Source organism: Perognathus longimembris, chromosome 11 (genome assembly GCF_023159225.1).
Source record: "Perognathus longimembris pacificus isolate PPM17 chromosome 11, ASM2315922v1, whole genome shotgun sequence".
Classification (NCBI taxonomy): domain Eukaryota; kingdom Metazoa; phylum Chordata; class Mammalia; order Rodentia; family Heteromyidae; genus Perognathus; species Perognathus longimembris.
The window spans coordinates 37,295,750-37,307,286 of NC_063171.1; the positions used below are offsets into that span (position 1 = coordinate 37,295,750).

At 40.9% G+C, this 11,537-nt stretch overlaps 1 protein-coding gene across 1 annotated transcript; it reads right to left on the reverse strand.

Moving 5' to 3' along the window:
• Positions 1 to 10,018: 10,018 nt before the first annotated feature.
• On the reverse strand, positions 10,019 to 11,003 carry Apcs (amyloid P component, serum). Its single transcript, XM_048357819.1, has 2 exons — positions 10,937 to 11,003; positions 10,019 to 10,767 (listed from the first exon to the last, which is right to left on the reverse strand). The coding sequence occupies exons 1-2, from the start codon at positions 11,001 to 11,003 to the stop codon at positions 10,151 to 10,153; spliced, it is 684 nt and encodes a 227-aa protein (XP_048213776.1). The 3' UTR covers positions 10,019 to 10,150.
• Between the last annotated feature and the right edge of the window lie 534 nt (positions 11,004 to 11,537).

Sequence of the window (11,537 nt, forward strand, 5' to 3'; positions counted from 1 at the left end):
GGAAGTCTTGATGAGAGTGGTAGTTTCTTTCATAGTTGGGAAAAGGCATGTCACAGATATTGAGACATATCATCCCAAAAGTAAGGGGGCCATGGTCACCTAAGCCTGATCATGCTGTCAGGGAAGACCTTGCTGCATGCCTATTGCACTTAGACCAGCTTTGGTCTACCAAAAGCTTCAGTAAAAAGACTAGCTGCTTTAATACAGAAATCGCAAAAGCACAGAACAGAAATTAGAAACAGATGGCCAGAACTCGAGAGAACTCTGGCTTTCCCAACACACAATCTCAGAAGACTGTCGTGCTATTACTTATTCTAGATGAGTTCCTTGGAATATCAACTATCCTTCTTCAGTGAAGGGAAAGGAAATTACTTCCGTAAATGAAGGCAAATGACATTAAAGAATGAACAGCGAGGTATTCCTGACATCAAATATTTTAGCAGAAAGAGTTTCACAACCAATTAATCTCAAACCCTCTCTATCGTCACCCAAGGTAACAACCTAGAAGGGATATACAGGCATGAAGCCAGAGAAAATCCATGGGAGTTCTGAGGGAAAGAATGGTGGTAGGATTGGGATATCCTCCAAAATCATGTGTTAAAAACCTACTTCTTAGTATAAGAATTGGAAAGTGGATCTTAGTCAGGTCTGACATGGAAAGAATTTCTTTTTCCCTTTTGTAGTCTGTTTTTGTGAATTGAATGATTAAAAACTTATACCTCTTGACTGCTAGCCTTATTTGTTTTGTTCTAATTTTTTCACTGTGGTATTGTCCAGGAGGTGTCAGGATATGTATAAATGAAGAATGATTTTTTTTGGTGTTCCTCCTAAACAGGACACACATATTTTGGACCCACTGCTTTTCTAATTAGAGTAATTAGAGAGACACTGATTTCATGGAGAGAAGCAGCAACCAGAGAGCGTTGGGTTGGCACACTTAGATTGGGAAGAGAATTAGGCATGATCTATGACTATGACTATGGCAGCACACTACATTCAGTGAAACAAAGACTTTAGTGCAAATGGACAGTAAAGGCTAAGTTTTCAAGCATTAAACCAGTATTTCTTAATTATCTTAATGCTTTTTTATTTCTTCTTTCTTCTTTTTGTATGCATGTATTTCACTTTCCCCTTAAGATTCTGGCACAGTTTTTTCTCAAGGAATTCCACTAATGCCATTGGTTACTTTACTGGGAAAATTTTATTCAATTTTATTTTCTGTAAATTGTATAATGAGATTAATAGGGATCATTTCTGTTTTTCAGACATAAAATAATCTCTTTTAAAATGACCTTCAGAAGGCCCTTGCTCCATTTCCGAAATTTGGACTTTTTTTTTTTTGCCAGTCGTAGGGCTTGGACTCAGGACCTGTGCACTGTCCCTGGCTTCTTTTTGCTCAAGGCTAGCACTCTGCCACTTGAGCCACAGTGCCACTTCTGGCTTCTTCTGTTTATGTGATGCTGAGGAATCGAACCCAGGGCTTCATGCATGCTAGGTGAGCACTCTGTCACTAAGCCACATTCCCAGCCCTGGATATGGTTTTTTAAATACTTATTCTTATCCTCTCCAATCTCTCACACACCCAGTTGAAAATGCCTAGATGGAACTTTGAGATATGTTAAAATAAAGAGTAATACATATTTATTTATAAATAAATATATGTGTATATTTATATATTTAAGTGGTTTGGGGGATTGAACCCAGGGCCTTGTTCATTATAGGCAAGTGCTCTACTATTGAACTTCACCAGTAGACCCTAAAGTTTAATTTTTCAATGGAGTCAGTAGGGTTTGAACTCAGTGGATATACCAGGTAGGGGGTTTACAATTTAGGCCAGACCGCTTAGCCCCTCCCCCCCTTTTTTTTGTTATTTTCCAGAATGGATCTTGCCTTTTTTTTTTTGGCCTGGGGTTTGTCATGAACCTTGATCCTCATACCTATAGCTCCTTGGTATCAGAGATTATAGACATAAACCAAAATGCATGGCTTGTTTTCTTAAGATGGTGTCTCCCTATCTTTTGTCACAGGTTGGCCTCACACTATGATCCTTATGAGTTCCTTCTTCCAAGTAGCTGAGATTACAGGTATGACCTTCTGTTCTCTGTCAAAATGTTAAATTATTGGTGTTGAAGCAAGATGTGGTCATCCCATTGTTGAATAGTTCACATGGGACAGAGTTGTGAGGTTGTTTAACTCACATATTGTTTGGGATAAATGTCTTCTGTAAGGGTAGATTGAGAAATGTTTCTGTCCACAGCTCTGCACAGAGCACCTTTGACTACTTTGTTCCTTAATCTGTAAACAACATGGTTCAACATGGGAATGGTGATACAGTGGGGACTGAAAGAAAGACTTAGGCTTAAGGAAAGCACTTGACAATGGACAATGACCACAATGATGTGGGCACTGCTAGTAGTAGACTCTCTTCCTTGCCTTTGTTGAACAGCTTTAAGAGAGAAGAGGGGATGATGAATAGGATGATGATCAGACCCAGAGACCAGGAACAAAACTGACAATAAAATCATTTTCCTGTTGATTATAGTTTCAATATAGCAGAGTTTCACAACAGGGAGAACATTACAAAAGAAAAGACCTATCCCTCTAATAGCTAGCTTTTTTATTTCGGAGGAGGGGTACAGTCCTTGGTCTTAAAATTAGGGCCTGAATACTGTCCCTGAACCTTTTGCCTTCTACCACTTGAGCCACACAGCTCCACTTTCTGTCTTTTGGTCATTAATTGGAGATAAATGTCTCATGGACTATCCTGACCAGGCTAGCTTTGATCTGTGATCTTTCAATCTCAGCCTCCTGAGTAGCTAGGATTTATAGGCATGAGCTACCAGGGGTGAGTTGTAAGGAGCAGAAAGGAGTAGGAAGGATGAGTAAAACTACAGAGCTGTGGCTGCGCGCATTTAAATTAACTAACAGTAAAGAAGATGAAAAATTCAGTCTATTTGTCACACTAGCTGCATCACATAGATTAACCGTCAGACAGTATGGATGAGTTTTTAGACTCATGTTTACAGTAATATTATTAGTCCTATTTTCAAATAGTTTAGTTTTGAATGTAAAATTATGGCTCAGACATAGTTGAAAGGAGTTTGGCAGAAAGAACAGATAGTGGCTGCTGATGACCTTTTTGTCTATTGTGTCAGTAGACTTTGGCTGGAAATCAGCATTACATGGAGTAAACAAAGAGCAATTTTGTTCAAATGTCAGATGAGAGATGACAGATCATATGACAGATCTCATATGTCTTTTCCTTTTTCTCATAAGCAGCGAGACAAAGATATGGCTAAGAAGACTCAGGAAAACTGCTGACATATTTGGATCTGGGAAGAGAAAGCAAGTACAAAACTAGATTGAGGTAGGAGGAGAAAAAAACAAGCCATCTCGTTTTCTGTTGCTTTTACCTCAACTCAGTCACCAATTTGTTGTGAATATATTTCATGTAAATTTGAATTTACTTTTCTTTAATGAGAGTTGAAGGTAAAGACAAGATGGCTAATGATCCACTAGATGTGGGTAAAGTGGCTTAGGTAATATAAGCCCAGGAAGGAAAATAAATTTATTGCCTTTGGTATAATTCAATTTGAATTGAATTTCATGGGTAATGAGCAAAATCTCTTAATAAATTCTTAAAACATGGGGAAATAATCCCCCAAAGAAGATCAGATCAAGACATAAGTGAGTTAAAGAATTACCCTTTCAAACCAATGTTCTTTCCATGTTTTTGTTTTTGTTTTGTATTTACAGCCACGTGGCACTTAATGATGGGGACACATTCTGCATTGTTGGGTGATGTGGCTGTGTTAACATTGTAGTATGTACTTTCACAAACAAACGCAGCTGCTATGCCACTAGGTATTGCAATCACATGGGATCACCGGTGTATATAAAGTCTGTAGTTTACCACAAAGTCCTAGTGTGGTGTATAACTCTATTTAGAAGAAATATGGTGTGTGTGTGTGTGTGTGTGTGTGTGTGTGTGTGTGTGTTTGGTTTTTATGTTTTGAGTGGTGTGTGTGTGTGTGTGTGTGTGTGTGTGTGTGTGTGTGTGTGTGAGGATAAAGCACTGCTTAACAGGGCATGCTGTCATTTTCTCCTTTCTGAGAAACTCAGGGAAAGCTTGACTTCCCATTTAGCCAGAAGAAACAAACAAAAGAGCCCTGAAGTCATTGGGGTTTGTATTCCATAAGACACACTTCAGTGGATGTCTACATCCCTCTGGAGGAGGGGTCATCTCTTCATCCTGACTGTTGCAAGGAAAGTCTTCCCAAATCACCTTGCCTGAGAGGAATTCTCTCATGTATTTTGTTCCATCGATTCCATATCCATGCTTGTTTTAGTGTCCCTCATGGATTGAGAGATTGCTTGGCTGTCTCACTCTTCTATCTGTCATCCCAAGGTGTAAAAACAATCCCCAAATGGTCCTTGTGGAGGTGCTTAGGGGGCTTCGATTGCAAATACAGGACTGCTGCTGTTCCTGGAAGTAAAGGAAGATGTGGTGAAAGAGATGAGGTTGGGGCTGCCGGCGGGCTTGGGATGCAGGAGCAAATCACACTGCCAGTTCTCTCTGGTCTTCTTAGAGTCTGACCCAGAAGAAGTCAGCAAGCAATGAGCACCCAAGTTCACCTGGGGAAAGGAGCAGAGTCCAAGAGGCGCGTGTGGAGGTGGAATGGGGCAGGCTCTCGGCAGCTGAGACATGTGCTTGTGAATGTCAAGTGACTATTTCCGTAGCAGAAGGCCACCCTCTTTCTTTAATTCCCTCCCCACCCCCCGGCAGTTGCTCTTTGAGCTTCTGCCCAGCCAGAAGTGAGTGCCCCTAGCATGATAGCAACAACCCTCCTACCACCCAAGGCTGAGCGTGCTTTGTGCCTGAGCCTGGAGGGGCTCTCTGTGTAAGGAACACACCAGCAGATAATCTCAAAAGCACAATACAGAACAGAAAGGAGCTTTCAAAATGATTTATACATTCCAGAAGGATAAAAACCCTGTGGGAGAGTGAGAACACTGAAATGTGCTCATGCATCAAAATCTTAGTCATGAAGCCAACATTCCTTCCAGAGGGTGGGGGTGGGGGCAGAAAAATAACCTGGAAGGGGGAGCACGATCTGAGGACAAAAAAGGAAATGCCATTCACAGAAGGAAGAAATTATTATAGAAATGACACTTGAAAGTAATTCAGTCTTTATAAGCGACCTTTGTGCCTAGACACAGGATCCAGGTCTCAAGGAAATTAAAATATGCAAGGGAGATAAGCCTCTGTAATTAATTTCTATGTGGAGAGGAATTGCAAAGTTAAAGAGATAATGGTAGTGACTTGTTACTAGAGATCCTCCTCCTCTCCCCTCCCCTTCTTTTCCCTCCCCTCCCCTCCCTTCACTTTCTTCTCCTCCCCTCCCTTCCACTTTCATCTCCTCCCCTCCTTTTCTTTGGCACATAGCTTTCTCAGGCCAAAAAGTGTCAGCCCATCTCCTTGACTGTAGGGGATCTGTGTTCTTTTCTAATTTACCACATACCAATCATGACTTTTACAAATATATAAAAGCTTTACTACAGTGCCAGGAAATCTGATTGTCATTTTGTTTTGCAAAGATAAATAGGTGTCTGAGTGTCATCCAGGGCTTAGTTTTAATAGCTTCTAGACTAGTCTTATTGGATTATTAGGTCATTTACATTGCATGAGAATCTGACCAAGGGAGAAGATGCACATAGCATTGAAACATTCTCTCTGCTGGCTTTGCATTTAGAGGAGTTCCCTGCTTTATGAACGGGTTCTATTGCTCAGCTCTTGGCCCTTATGTTAATTTTACAAGAAACTTACTATGTATTCCATGGATCTACATGGAGCCCAGAAATGAGCCATGGATCTCTTTACACATGAATCATACAAGGAATCATGATCAAATGTTACTTTTACCTAGTCTCGGGTACTTAATTTTGCTTTCAGAGAAAAGAAATAGCTCCACTCATTTGAAGACATGTTGAGTGCCACTTGACATTTTTTCCCCTAAATTAATTATGACTGAAAACACACCCGTATGTTGTTCCTCTGTGAGAATAGAAAGAGCTGACCTTATTTCTCCTATTAGTTTGGAATATTCATGGGTTTGTTTGGGTTAAAATTAGGTTTAGGGGCAGGCACTGAACCTGGTGCATGGAAGTTTCTTTATATTTGGTGGAATTATATCAAGAAATCAAGGTAAGTGACTTAATAGTTTAGAGAATGATCCTCTTTCTCATGATGGTTAGCAATTACTGAGCATTTACTCGATGCTGTCACACACAGAGAGAAGGTCTCCTTTGCATCCACACATCCTGAGAAGCTCCTGTAGTCACTGGAGCTCTGTGCTAAGTGCTCTGCCCAGTGCCTCCTCAGCCGTTGTTTTGCTCTAGACACGCTGTATGACTGAGGTCTCTGTGCACTGTGACAGGAACATTAGATTTACTTTGCCTTAGGATCCTGTGGGTGCCTATACTGATGCTTTCACCTGTTCCAGTTCTCTGACTGTATGGTTAGTACCTCTTGGCATCTCCCATTTTGAATTTAGAGAAGAGTGGCCATAGACAGACAAAAACAAAGTGGAAATTTCTGGAGTGTAAATGGAGGTTTGTATGTAAGCTAATAAACTGCTAAATCTTGGCAAGGTAAAGATTAAAGTTGACTCAGGTCTCGGTTCCTTTTTCCTTCTCTTCTTTGACTGGTCTTGAAGTTGGACTCTTTCTAGACAACAGAAAGCCCCATGAATATCTAAAATGTCTTCACATTGCTTTTCAAGTTTGACAACATATTGAGATGAAACAGCTTTTACAAAAAATTCTTATTCCAGCTCAAGTCTGAGCCAGGGCATATTCTAAGTCAAAAAGACTTCATTGACTTTATCGTTTTAACCTCAGGCTCCCCTCCACCTCAGCGTTTCCCAGATGAAATGCACAGATACTACCTGGGAGGCTTCTCCTCCAGCAAATCTCTAATGCTGGCTAAATCTTTATCTTTATGGCTGGTAAATCTAGCCCTGGAACCACATGGCAAAATCCTTTTACCTATTTTTTTCCCCTGTAGCTACACAAATAAGAATCAGATCCTTTCTTGTACAAGACAACAACTCAAAAATTGCTTATTATTAGAGATGATTGCTGTGTCATTCACTGCATTTTTTTTGTATATTGTGTTCCCTGGGTTTTTGGCATCAGAACATCATTTTCTAAAGTGGTTGTAACTTCCAACTCCTTCCATTTTCCTTATGAATTGAGTCCCTCAAGTCGTTTCCTTTCTGACTTTTGCTTTTTCTTTCTTCCTTCTGTGTGTGTGTGTCACTGTACATGAGGAAAATGTTCAGAACCAGTGATACAAATTCCATCATTATTATGAAAGAAGTGAGTAGAAAATTTCCTTTCTTCAATTTAGTAATTAGCCATTGATATTATATATTAGATAATACAAATAGTATACACAGATCAACACATAAGAAGAGAGGGAAATGGGTTAAGAACTAACTCACTGGTCCTTGTGATCCTTGGTCAGAATAAGATGTAGCAGAATATGTCTGACATGAAAGGTTGGTGTTTTCACTTAGGGAGGACATTCTTAAGGAAATAGTCAGAAAGCTCATAGTAGGTTTCCTGCTACTGGGAGAATCAGAGAATTTGAGAAAGCTTATAGCCATTGAGGATATCAACCTGAGACAGAAAAAAACTGTAATGGTGTAAGGGATGGACAACAGCACAGGCTAATTATTTTAGGAGAAATCCATGGTTAGATGACACAGACTTACTAGAATATAAACTCCCAAAAGGCAAACGCCACAGTTATTTTACCTGATATAACATTTTCACTGCCTGGCATGGAACCTGGAACAGGATAGTGACTCCATCATCAGTCAACAAATGGATAGTACTTGTTGAGCAGACTGACTTCATTTCTGAAATTAGTTTGAGGTTCCTTGGTAGAGAGGATGATTAAACTAAAACAACATCCTACTGAATGCTTACCCAATATTAGGGCAAATAAGGTGTTCTCAGCTAGGTGTCAGTGGCTCACATCTATAATCCTAGCTACTCAGGAGGCTGAGATCTGAGGATTGCAGTTCAAAGCCAACACAGGCAGAAAAGTCTGTGAAACTTATTTGATAAATACTATTATTATTATTATTTTGTTTGCCAGTCCTGGGCCTTGGACTCAGGGCCTGAACACTGTCCCTGGCTTCTTTTTGCTCAAGGCTAGCACTCTACCACTTGAGCCACAGTGCTACTTCTGGCCGTTTTCTGTGTATGTGGTGCTGGGGAATCGAACCCAGGGCTTTATGTATACGAGTCAAGCACTCTTGCCACTAGGCCATATCCCCAGCTCTGTGAAACTTATCTCCAACACACAACTTGGAATAAGCTGAAAGTGGCACTGTGGATCAAGTAGTAGAGCACTATACTTGAGCAAAAGAAGCTCAGGACAGTGCCCATGACCAGAGTTCAAGCTCCAGAACTAGCAAAACAAAAACAAAACCCCACTAAAAAAACCCAACAGCCCCCAAAACAAAAACTAAGTGTTCACATGTTCTTGTTGAAAACATATTACACAAGAAGAGACAGATTTTTCTAGTGTTCACAGTACAAATATGAAGAAACTAAAAAGCAAACTGTAACTCATGAGATGGGGACTGGAAACCAGTAATGTTCCAAATGGCTAAAATCCCTGTTGAATTACCTCAATGTTCTGAGTAGAAAAATTTCCCATGTACTACTAAATCCCTTCTGTTTCAATTCCGTCAGCTCCTTATGGAATTCCAATCTTCTGTCCTACTTTCTTGGTCAAGGTCTGCCCATTCTAGATGAATGGCCCCAGGAGTTTGAAGTAACCCCTGGCCATTGGTCTGAGGCTGCTGCCATCTTTCAGGATTTTCCTGGGCTTCATGCTGTTATATGGAGGCAAGGTGTGCCCTTTTGTCCACATGGAGCCCAAATGCCCTCTGAAGAACTTGCTTCTTTGAGAAGGCAGCTCATTTTCTTTTTTTGAGACTATGCCAGAAACTCTGCTCTGTGCTTCTTATAATAATCCAAATGACTACTACCATTAGCAACATGCATCAATTATTTTGCAGTGTTACAACTAGCATGCAACTTGCTGTTCTGAGTTGTGTCTGAAAAATGCACACGGAGTGATGAGGGACCAGGCTACAGAGGACAAAGTTACCTTAAGAGATTTACATTTTATCTTCTGAGAAGCCAGAACCCATGGAAGGAATTTGAACACAGGATTTCAGAGTGTAACACATTCTTTTTTTTTTTTTTTGGCCAGTCCTGGGCCTTGGACTCAGGGCCTGAGCACTGTCCCTGGCTTCTTCCCGCTCAAGGCTAGCACTCTGCCACTTGAGCCATAGCGCCGCTTCTGGCCGTTTTCTGTATATGTGGTGCTGGGGAATCGAACCTAGGGCCTCGTGTATCCGAGGCAGGCACGCTTGCCACTAGGCTATATCCCCAGCCCGTGTAACACATTCTTGATGATGTCTGGACAACATTATAAAAACCAAATTGTACAGTATCACAGGTTTTCTAAAGCACAAAGTTTGTTTTCCCTCATGTAAAATGATCCCAATTTCTAAGTTTTAAATTCCTATTCTTCCATCTTTCTTCCTTCATCTCATTATTTGCTGCCAAGTTCTTAGCTATCGCTTACTTATCTCATTCTAGTTTGTCTCCCAGGAGCAACCTCAGAATTCTTTTTGATTGATGGGTCGCTGGAAAAACAAATAGAAACATTTCTACTGCAATTCTACATCTATTTTGAGTTGTTATTAAAATGATTATTAGTAGCATATCAGCTGTCATTGCTCCACTCACTGAACACTGTGGCTTTGTGATAATCTTTTCTAGGTTCTGAAAACTTTTCCTTCCTGTACATTCTTTTTTTGCTGTTTCTGGAAAGTTGAAATATCAACTACTAGAAAAGTCAATCTAAGATAAAGTGTTTGGGACCATGATAGCAGTCAATACACGAGACAGAAAAAGACAACATGTTTTTATTAGGCAGATAAAGATAAGAGACTCAACCAGGAAAGAATGACAGGTATAGGATCTAGTATGCAGTGATTCTGAGAAACATATCTGAGGTGTTGGGCACTTCATTGTCAGGACCTCTTGTGGATGCAAGATCTCACAACCACACAAGAGGCTTGATGATGACATATCCCTTCACTTCATAGTGTAGAGCCTGCCAGTTCAGAACATTCGGATTGGTAGGACTGGTAATGCTACCCTGATATACAATCAGGATCTCCTCTGGGGATAGCACCGAGTCCCACATGTACAAATCCCCAATCTCTCCCACAAAAGACTGGCTCTTATCAAACGTCCCTCCCAAAGAATCCTGCTCCTGTCCCAGGACAATGTTGCCTCCAGCTTCTATAGCATACCCCTGCCGCAGACCCTTCTTCACCAAGGGCTTTCCATTGATCCAAAGTTCAGCAATGCCAGTGGAGGACTCCCAGCTGGCACAGAGATGTACAGGGGAAGGGAGCATTTCCATCACTTTAAATGTGACTCTTCTTCCTCCAATGTATAGACTGTATTCTCCAGTTCTTTCTTTATAGATGAGTAGTTCGTTGTTCATGCCCTTGGCATTGTAAGAGAAGAGGCTGTAGGAACGGACAAGATCACTATAGGCTCGCAAACACAAGGTAAAGTTCTGCAAAGGTTTCTCCTGCTGTGAGATCAAATTTACATGATCTCTTGAAGATTCTGTAGGAAACACAAACACTTTTCCCCTGAGGTCTGTAGGAGTATAAATAAAAAAAACAACTAAGTAAGTAAATAAGCAATTAAATTAAGTGAGTAAGGAAATAAACAAATAAGATGGCTTTCACCAGAAATCAGGCAAAAATATTTGATTCCTTTTTGCTTCTCATATCATAGCTCTTTAACCATCCCTTGATCTCCCCACCTGTCTGAGTGAAGGCTTCTGAAAGAAAGCTGGTGAAGACCAAGGTCAAAAGCATCAGCTTGTCCATCTTCTTGGGCTGGGGCTGTGATAACAGTGATCGCGACTAGAGTGGCTGAGAAGACCTGAAATTCATACTGTAAAGTCTCAGGCAAACTCAGGCTTTATATGCACGCTTTGTGAGGACAAGGGGTAGAGGGCACCAGGAAAGTGTGAATGATTTTCCAGGCCCTCCTTCTGCTTCCAGCAATCACAGATGCTGGTGGAAAATGAATGGTAAAGCCCCGGACCGGGGAATCGATGACAATTATTCATTAGATACAAGTGGCTGCCAGAGCTCCACTCCTGTGACCCAGATTTTGTTGCTGGGAAGAAGGTGGTTGCAGAATTTCAGGACTTTGGATGGGCTTGAGCAATCCTTCTCTCTGAATCTGTATTCTGCCAGGAGCTTCTGAGCTTCATGGAGGGTTTCCCTGAGCTTAAGCCTCCGTGGACTGTAAGAGTGAGGCTCTTTCTTCCTCTTATAGTTTTAGTCTGTAGGGCTTTCTGGCATTCTACTTTCTGTTGAAGACTGAAAAGTTCCTTTGACTAACTCAACACTAAG